Consider the following 10,275-nt stretch of genomic DNA (forward strand, 5'->3'; position numbering starts at 1 on the left):
TATGGTTGCATTGCACTATTCAAAATAAGGTAGTTGAGCTATAGGGTCAAGTGAGCCAAATATGTAATGGAAGGTAGTCGGTTAGTACAAAAGATAAGGTGAGATATTTACGATTAACCTTGCGATAAAATATATGGGCCGAACAAAATCAAACCGCAAGCCAAACATACAACAACAACAACAACAACAGACCCAGTATATTCCCACAAAGTGAGGTCTGATCTGGGGAGGGTAAAATGTACGCAGTCCATACCACTACCTCCGAAGAAGTAGAGAGGTCGTTTCCGATAGACCCTCGGCCCGCAAGCCAAACATGTTTTTGCAAAAGTTGATATTTGGGCTGAACAAAAACTTCCAAGGTGTTAAAAGAGTGTGAAAAGCCTGGTAACATTGTACCAAGTAAAACATTAGCAATGTTCATTACATTATAAATGTTCTCAAATGTGAAACAGTAAACACACTTTGAATCCTAGTATTAAGTGATTACCGATTTCCATTAACAAACTAAACAAAACATGAACACGCGCGTGTGGCTCTCCTCTACTCGAAGTGATTTGGACTCCAAATAGAAGCTCGAAAGCTTTCCAAAGACAGCCAAGGAAGTACAACTGCATCGAGCCATGGTTCTATGAGTCGTACCATACAAACTCAGGTGCACGAGGCTCATTTTGCTGAACAGCTTCAACTTGAGCGGCAGCTTGCTAATCTCCAGTTCCATCTTCCAGTAGCGAGTGTCTTTCAAGGATAGCAACGGTCTCCTCCTTAGCGCTGTCATAAGGGCAGTAATTCATCAAATTTAAGCATAACAGTTGTAGAACGACTTTCTAGTCCAAACGGTAAAACAAGAAGAGTAGTTGTTCAGCAACACACTCATAGTTGTATACGACATATGCATGACAGACATTATCTAGAGGAATTATACCAGACAGAAATATAGTTACATGAAGATCCGTTTGTCCCTCGAAAGGCTCAAACAAGAAGTAATTTGCAAAAGCATAAAAAGGGCAGATGACATGGCTACAATCAACAATGTACAAACAAGATCACATAAACAAAAAGATGAAAAAATAAAGTCCATTTTGGTCTGAAGGAATGTCAGAAAGCAAAGGAAAATCTGACGTATAAAGTTAGAAGCCTTTTAGGCACCGATTGAAGCATTTCCAAATCTTGATAATCGGACAGCATATAAAATACACAACATTTGAGTTGTATTATACTGCAGAGAGTTTTCTTGATTTGTGGTTTCTGCACCCTTTCTTAATCACCCCACGGTAAATATGAGCAAAGCTTTCTTTTTGGCGCAAGTTAACTATTGTTTCTGCAATATCTTGGGAGTTCACCGAACTGGTTTCATTTTGCCATGTTCTTACTGTTACTATGTTTATGAGTTATTGAACTTGCAGGAGTGATTCCAGGGACTTAGAATCATAATCTCTTTGCTTCTGGATGTTTTACTCGATGAGTGTGTGACTTGTTAATTAATTCTCATCAGTCTGATGCTTATGAGACATGTTATCAACTTTAACAATTATCGAGCTTCTTCCTCCATTAATCCTTTCAAAAACTTGTCTTCCAAACAGTACTTCAGTTTATGTACTTCGGGATATCAGTTTCTATTTCTGTATAAATCTCTTCTTCTTCTCCTCCCCTTCCCCTTCCTCTTTTTTCAACAATACATGAGTCTTTCATGCCCAAGTATATTGCCGATTTGCCATTGGTAACAGAAAAGTGATAAAACAACTGAAGAAGTAAGAGCAGTTTCTGGCATGCATCAAAGAAAGGCTGAAATATGATTTCCTTGCCCTTCGCAATGCATAATTAAGACTGACCGTTATATGAATGCAAAGTTTAAGCATGCTTAAAAATCTGGTTCTTTATACCTAATTTCTACTTTTCTAAATTAATAAGCATCAACTCAAGTGTTTTCTGGTTCAACTCATTCATTTAAGAGGTGAACTCTTCTGAAGCATTCTCGGAAAGATATCAGTTCATCTCGACATTAGCTTGGAAGCTTACCTCCCAGGTCTTAGAATCTTGTACTTCCCCAGCTCAGTAAGATCCACCACTGTCGATCCAGCTCGTCCAGCTGGGAGAATTCCACCATCATAGACAGATGCACAGTGCTCCCAAAGATTCTCAAAATCTTTGATGTCTATGCTACTAGGTTGTCCGCTGAGGTTTGCGCTAGTAAGTGCTAGGGCACTCCTAGAACCACGGGCAATCACCCTGATGAAGTTACAGTCTGGCACTCGAACCCCTATGCTCTCTAATCCAGGGTTTAACGACTTCTCAAGGATACTTGACTCACCTGCAGAATATCTGAATTCAGTATCAATCACGGAAGATTCATAACAGAAAGATAAAAGCTTCTGAAACCTATGTTGCTCGGACTCTTCCAAAATGTCGACGGGTGCATGTTGGATCCTCCAAAAATAGTGTATTTTTGAAGGATCCAACACGGGTGCGGCACCATTTTTGGAGAGTCCGAGCAACTTCGTCTGGAACAATTAAAATGGGCTAGTGACTCTTTTCGCTCCTTGAATCAAGTGTGTTAAGAAGTTACTTAAAGTTAGTATGTTACGATAAAGTAGTATTAACTTGAGATATGTAACTTTTGAAGGATACTCGTGCCGGCATCATTTGTTGACATCAACTACTAACCTCGCCTTAAGACCAAAGTCACGGGTCCAGGAAGCAGGCAGTCAAGCAAGCCATTAGGCAGATGATCTGTCACAGCATAACGTTGTATGTCATGAACATCGCCTACACAAATAGCCAGAGGACTTGTATGCTTACGTCCTTTGATCTCATAAATACGATTCACTGCCTCTGCAGAACTACAGCAATTCACCATATATAAAATTAAATCAGACTTTCCATAAATACGGCTTAGAGAAATAAACAACAAAGTAAATTGTCCTTTTGATGAATTTCTAGGTCAAACGAACAATGAAAGAACAATAATGTTGCAGACACCCTGTTCATTCAAGAAGTTAATGCAATAGCCTATGAAGCATAGGCTTTTCTAAATGTGTATGAAGTCACGTAATTGTCTCTTTGGCTGAAAAACAATGAAAATGGATGGTCTCCATTTACAAATTTCACGCAAAAAGAAAAGCCTTTTCCTTTCTTTGTTGGTCATACGGACGATTTTATGAACTCACTAGCACTAAGAGAAATGCCATATATCTTGGATTTGCATATGCGAAAAACCAAAATATTTGCTACATAACAGAAAAGTAATAAGCACAAAAGGTGCAAGAACTTGCGACCAGTAAGGAAACAAAAGGTTATATATATATATATAATACGTTATGTGTAGCAAATCAATTTGAGATGAATATCACCTCTAGATTGAAAATAAAATAACTATAGCATATATTTCATGTTTACATGTCTTTATTGCATAGAACTATCCTAAGAGGAATCTAAATCATTTTCTCACAATTTCTGCGATAGTCTCTTTGTTCTCATAAGAAAAGTAAATATCAAACTTCGGCTCCAACGCTCCATAAAACATTACTTCATGCTAGCTCTCTTCAACTTGGGATTTGGACAGCTGTTCTAAATAAATATAGCCGAGGCCTCTTTTTATTGAAGAACCAAACGAAATAGCCGTGTACCCAATTACTTAAACTAAAAATAGCCAGCCGCTGTATATAATATAATAATTTAAGCATACCGGCTAGAAAAAGTAAACAATTGTTTACTATTGTTAGAAATGTCATGCCTTGACCTCCTACTTCTCCCACCTGGTTCTTTCACTAGCTTATCAAAGTGAAGGCAGGGAAATCAACGGCTAATCTTTTCATGAATCTAAGGCAACAATATCAACTTTATAGTACTTTGCGACACAATTCCTATGTTTACTGTCCAAGCCTAATGTTTAATTCCAGTCTACCCTTTTGACGTCAGTGTTATCCAAGGCAAACAAGCGCAAACTAGCTCTAAGGTTTTTGGAGCTTTAAGTAGAAAACCTTATTTTTGGACTTTAATAAAGAAAGGCACAAGTGGAAAAACTACAAATATGTATGTGTAGTCAAAGACTAATAACTATAAGCATGAATACAAGTATATGGACAAAGAAATTTTGAAATATTTATGATAAACTGAAATGTCAATTGTTAGGAGTCGCATCTTCCGGATTGGGCTCATTGGCAAGGAAAAGTATGCCTGCCTTGATGATGACGCTGAAGCGTCCGCTAAGTGAGGCAAAGCGCTCAACATGTTTTGAGGGCTTCCGCACTCTTTAAGTGCGCCTTTGACAACACTATCTCCAATCTACTACAATATAGACCAAAACCCACGAGTACGGACAGTTTATTTGTACCACGCACGCTCATAAAATTACATAACTACGTATCTGACATGACATGTTTTGAGCATAGTAGAGGCATACCAAGCATCACAAGCAAAGCCATATAGTGTGTCGGTGGGCACAGCTATGACTTTCCCTGTCCTGATAGCTTCAATTGCCTCTTGAGCATAATCTTCTGCGGCAGGAGACACAGTAGCCTTCTGGGTCTCCACATTCCCATCAGAGTTCTCCAAACTCCAAGCCATTTTCGTCACACGAACTGCACTAAAATCCCTCCTCCTTCCTGCCCACAAGTTCAAAAATCCAATCTTTCTCACACCTGCCAACAAAACAAAAACAAGAAACCGAAAAGTTTTAATCTTTCTAGTGTCTAAGCAAAACTGGAAACAGAAATTATAAGAAAGACTAAGGGGTCGTTTGGTACACGGGATGGGATAGTAATCCCACCACTTTAGTACATATGTTAGAATAAAATAGTTTTGGGATTAGCTAATACCACACACCAAACATGGGGTAAAGTTAATCCCAAAATTTATCTTGGAATTATTATTATCCTTATTCAACGTATCGAACGACCCCTATCGTAGGGAGGAAGTGTTTTCCAATTTTCTCATGCTTGGTTGCTCAAAATATTCGGAGAACATTTTCTATAAGAAAACAAAACTCCAATTTTCTCACCATACTCCACCCCCAGCATCCTCTTTCCGTGGCGGAGCTAGAATTTTTACTTGGCAATTCAAAATACAACAACAACATACCCAATGTATTCCCACAAAGTGGGGTCTGGGGGATAAAGTGTACGCAGTCCATACCACTACCTCAGATGAATTAGATAGCTTGTTTCCGATAGACCCCGGTACTCGAAGGTTCAAAATATGAAAAGTATAAACACAGAAGCTAAAGGGGCTTTAAAAATTAATATTAACCATGTATAAAAAGTATAATTTTTAGCGTTGGCTTCGGCCCGGCCTTTCATAGACCCCATCCCCACCACCCCACTCCTCTACAGCTCATCATCACAGTATTTGACTAGATTATATTGTACAATATATTTTCAAGAAAATAAGTAAAAAGTTAACTTTTTTTTTTCAAGAAAGTATTTTTATTCATACCAAACACAGTCTCTCCACCATCCTCTCATAGCCCCCATCCCACCACCCCCACAACTGCATCCAGCTCATCTTCATACTCACCAGAAAATAAGTCAAAAATAACATCTTTTTTTCCAAGAAACAATTTTTATTCCTACCAAACACACCCTAAAGGAACATATAAGTGAAATTGCAGTACTATAGAGAAGAAGAAATGGTTGGGGGGGGGGGGGGGGAGGGGGGGGGGACTAACAAACACAAAAAAAAACTTCCAAGAAAGCATTTTTATTCATACCAAACACAGACTCCCCACCCCCTCATAGCCCCCCACCCCACCCCCAACCTGTATCCAGCTCATCTTCATACTATTTCACCATAATATTTTCTATTTATTTTTTTCCAAGAATGCATTTTTTATTTCTACCAAGCACACCCCTTAAAAGGGAAAATAAAGTAGTAAAATTTTCTTGAAACAAATAAGTGAAAATTTGCAGTGGTATATAAACATAACAGTACCAAAAAAGTGCACCTCTACAAGGTTGAATTAGACAGTTGAAAAGAGGCAGTAATTGAACTACTTTTGTTGTGGTGCTGCGATTCATCTAAAGCCCTCCAACTTTTGTCTGTTTTATGTTTGTGTTCAAGTCTTTTATCTCAACTTTGGTTTGGTTACAGTTCTCAGTACAGCCATCAATAGGCAAAAAGCCATTGAATATGCATCCAAGCCTTTGGTAACACATTGGGTTGGGTGGGTGTGGGGGTTGGGAGTGAGCGTGGGGTTGGGGGAAGAGCCAATAAGATTTTATGTATATATAATAAATGTTTGAACCTTTTTGACTTATTGCGTTTACTTCTTCGTATTTTGCCCGATGAAAAGCTCGTGGATCGAACATTGCAGTTGTTTATGGTAACTCTGTAGCGATATTTTTTCAATCTTGATTTTCATTTCGCGTGAATTTTATTGTGTATAATTTTATTTTTTAAAATTTTATTATAAATAATAATATATTTTGTGAAATCACACAAAATTGGGTTTGATGAAGATAAAGTGTACTAAGATCTTACTACTACCTCTTCAATAGTACCATTTATTTTCTTAAGAGCAAAGCATCTGTTACTCCTAAACTATGATCAAATTTGCTACGACATACCTCAACTTCACGAAGATCCTTTTACCTCCAAACTAAATTTTAGCATATATTTGTCATTATTTTTAGCTGATGTGGCACCTTTATCGTGGACTTCATTTTGTATAATAAAGGTGTCATGTCAGCACAAAAGGGTGATAGGAATATGCTAAAATTGCGTTCAGGGGTAATAGGACCCTGTGAAGTTGAAGTGTGTCGTAACAGCTTTAGCCATAGTTTGTAAAGTTGGAGTGTGTCATAGCAAATTTGGCCATAATTCGAAAGATACCGAATGTTAATCTCTTTTTTTAATTACTACTTTATTTTGCTTGAGCCGAGGATCTTTAAATACTATCTAAAATAAACAATCAAATTTGCTTCTAAAATATTGACAAAATGCTCTTCTGGACCCCTATATTATATCAATTTTGTAAGTTGAACACTTCTACTTACATGTTTGTCATATGAACCCCTGAACCCATTAAAAAGTAATTTTTTAAACATAATTTCTGATGTGGCATCCTATGTGGCTGGAACTACATAGAAGCGTGTGTTTTACACTCCAGCCACGCGTCAGCCAATTAATAAAGGGCCCCAACGGTCAAAAAGTGCACTATAAATGCTACCTAAATACTCCTTCCTCATTTCTTCCAACAACTTTATTTTCATCCCATCTTCTACATTTTTTCTCTCTCCAAGTTATTGTGCTTTAATTTTTTTTTTTCCTTCTATGCTTGTAATATTGAAAATTTAATTTTTTATGTAATTTTTTGCAACACCATGACAATTCGAATTTGTTACTGTGGACTTTACGCGAAACTTAAGATGTCAAGAACACCAACCAATTCTGAAAGAATGTTTTGGGACTGTCAAAAATATCAGGTTGGTACTGGTTGTGGATTCTTTCGATGGGCCGATGAAAATGAACAATATAAAGGTAGACATCGAAGGAAACAAAGACAACAAGGACTGGGAAGATATGGAAGGCACGGAAGACTTGAAAAACCAAGCATTAGCATTGATATCATTGTCATATGGTTTCTATCTGTTGTATTATTTAAGATGGCTTGATCTATGTAGTTGGTATGTACAATGAAATTAAAATTTAATAACAAACACCATTGCCAACATAGAAATGTGCAATATATAATGTCTTAACAAGAGTTGACATAAAAATGCTTGTCTTAACAACATCTTAAATGAGAAATGAACCATGTCTTAAAAAATTGTCTTAACAACACTTGGGATCAATACAGAAAGAGAATTACACTAATGTGTTCCTTAAGTGCTTGTTGTGGACTGATTCTTGCTGGCTTGAGTGCTTGATGTGGCTTGAGTGGTTGTAGATGATTTTGCCTTTGATCTTTTGTTACTCTGTTATTGTAGCTGTCTTTGAGTTACTGTAGCTCCACTTTTTCACCTTAGTCCATTTGGTTTGAAATCCAAGTCAATATTGGTTGGAACTGAACTAAAAAGTGTTGGACTATGCAATACTCTATCAGTATTTCCTGATTGTAAAAATAAAAAAAAATCAGTTATTCATGCACTAATTAAAATTAGTTAAATGTAAACTACATTATATGAAACTTACCCTCTCTACCACACTGTCACTTGGTCCAAACAGCACACCAAAACTTGCTTCTTTTGCCTTGGTCTTTTATATGTCAGATTTGCACCACCTCTCAAAGCTGTACTAGTCTTCCTTTTTTGGGTACCAATACCACTAGTAGACTGCTGAGTTGTAGAATGTGTAGCAGTAGCACCCACTGTTATTGGTGCACTGTGAGCATTTGCAGGCCTTCCTGAACATCTTGGTGCACTGTGAGCATTTGAAGGCCTTCCTGCAGGCCTTCTGTTTCTTGATTTAGCATTTACATGCATCTCTTCAGCAGCTGTTGAAGCATTTGCATCTCTCACAGCTTCAGCAGCTGCAGTACTAATGCTGGCTTGCACACTTGGTTGACTGCCACAGCTATTACTGAAATTTTTTTTCTACAAAAAAAATATGAAAAGGTCAAAACACATTCAAAAATAGTAAAATTCATCAATAAGAAAAGATTTAGCTTACCAAAGTTGGACATCCTTTCTTGTTGTGTCCAATACACTTGCACACAGAACATGTCATCTTTCTTCCCTTTCTTGTAGCCTTTCCAAACTTCTTCTTAACAGCTTCATCCTTATCTTTCTTTCTATTTTTACCTGGCCTTTGTGGCATGGGAGTAATCTCAGGTGGCTCAATTGGTGGTCCTGTGCTTCTTGGCCACATGTTAATATTTGCTATTGGTTGAATATACTTATCATATGCCTTCAGGTATGTTTCCCTTTGATACCCGTAATGAACAAATGACTCCACATTCCATCCTTTGTAATGTATTGCAGCAATTACATGTACACAAGAAATTTCCTTTAGTTGTCATGACCTACAACTACATTGCTTCCTCTTCACATTAATAATATATGTATAAGGTGGATCACCAATCTCAAAACCCATATCACCATTAAACCTCACCTCACAGTTGGCTGCATATTCACCATTCTTTGTAAGAACTTCCATAGCCATTGGTGATACATCAGTGATCCATTTTTCAGGAAAATCTCTCATTTGATTTATTTTTTCCATGACTTTGCATCTTATTTCCTCCAACATGGTGATAATTGTCTTGAACGTAGCAGCTAAAATCCAACTATTGAAAGTCTCACACATGTTGTTCTCAACCACATCAGACCTGCTATGTTCCTTAAAAAAGGCCCTACACTATGCCTCTTTATTGTACTTGAGCAAATCTTCCACAATTCCAACACCCAACTCACTTAGTTCATTAAGTTTCTTTTGCAAGTACAGTTCAAATGGGGCCCTTGCAACCTGTCAGAGTTTTTTTCTCCTTTCCTCACCACTCCAAACCTGCTTCCAGTTGGCCCATATATGTCTAGCACACCATCTATGCTCAGCATTTGGCAGTATATTAGTAAGTGTCAAATGAAGACCCTATCAAAACATGTAAAACAGTAGTTAAACATTAAAGACATCATTGCAGCAAACTAATAAATAACTGAAAAATATGAACATATGAAGAGTCATACCTTCTGCATATCAGATATTACTGTCAAGTCTTCACCCCCATTTTCTTCAAGTTCCAAATCATGGCTGATGCACCTAAGAAACCATGACCATGTGTTCTTGGTTTCTTTATCAACCACAGGCCATGCTACAGGGTACATTTGATTATTTCTATCTTTGGAAATGCAAGACAACAAGATACCTTTACATACACCCTTAAGAAAGGCACCATCTAAACCAATTATTCTTCTGCAACCCTATTTCCATCCACTTTTTAAGACCCCAAGATAAATGTAAATGCCTATAAACACCTATTTTCCTGAAATTGCATTTTTGGATGTCCTAATAGATACAGTCGTACCAGGATTGGTGGTCCTCAACTGTTCAGCATAATCATACAACCTAAAGAACTCTTCAACAAAATCACCAAAATGTTCATTCATAATTCTGATTTTTTCCTTAAGGCTGTTTTACTAACATACAACCCATAGTCCTTTCTTAAAAGTGCTTGAATTTGATGCAATTTTATTGATGGATCTCTCATGATCCTATCCTTGTAATGCTTACTAATCCACAAAGGGCTGCATATCTTATTTTTTGTCCTTTTACAACACTTGTGTACAGGGAAGTAAGTTTTCATAGTAAAAAATCCTGTGTTATCAACACTTCCAAGAATAACCC

The 10,275-nt window shown here is 37.3% G+C and overlaps 1 protein-coding gene across 3 annotated transcripts; it reads right to left on the reverse strand.

Annotated features, from left to right (window-relative positions):
* Positions 1 to 334: 334 nt before the first annotated feature.
* LOC107848264 (yrdC domain-containing protein, mitochondrial) lies at positions 335 to 6,275 on the reverse strand. Of its 3 annotated transcripts, none has more exons than XM_016692978.2 (5): positions 5,939 to 6,275; positions 4,400 to 4,637; positions 2,662 to 2,837; positions 2,017 to 2,308; positions 335 to 768 (listed from the first exon to the last, which is right to left on the reverse strand). In XM_016692978.2, exons 1-5 carry the CDS (start codon positions 6,009 to 6,011, stop codon positions 702 to 704), a joined length of 846 nt encoding a protein of 281 aa, XP_016548464.1. In that variant the 5' UTR covers positions 6,012 to 6,275; the 3' UTR covers positions 335 to 701. The 3 variants fall into 3 exon arrangements, with proteins under 3 accessions (XP_016548464.1, XP_016548466.1, XP_016548465.1); XM_016692980.2 differs by having other exon boundaries at positions 5,926 to 6,200; XM_016692979.2 differs by lacking the exon at positions 5,939 to 6,275 and adding an exon at positions 4,997 to 5,414.
* Between the last annotated feature and the right edge of the window lie 4,000 nt (positions 6,276 to 10,275).

This window comes from Capsicum annuum, chromosome 11 (genome assembly GCF_002878395.1).
Source record: "Capsicum annuum cultivar UCD-10X-F1 chromosome 11, UCD10Xv1.1, whole genome shotgun sequence".
Lineage (NCBI taxonomy): Eukaryota > Viridiplantae > Streptophyta > Magnoliopsida > Solanales > Solanaceae > Capsicum > Capsicum annuum.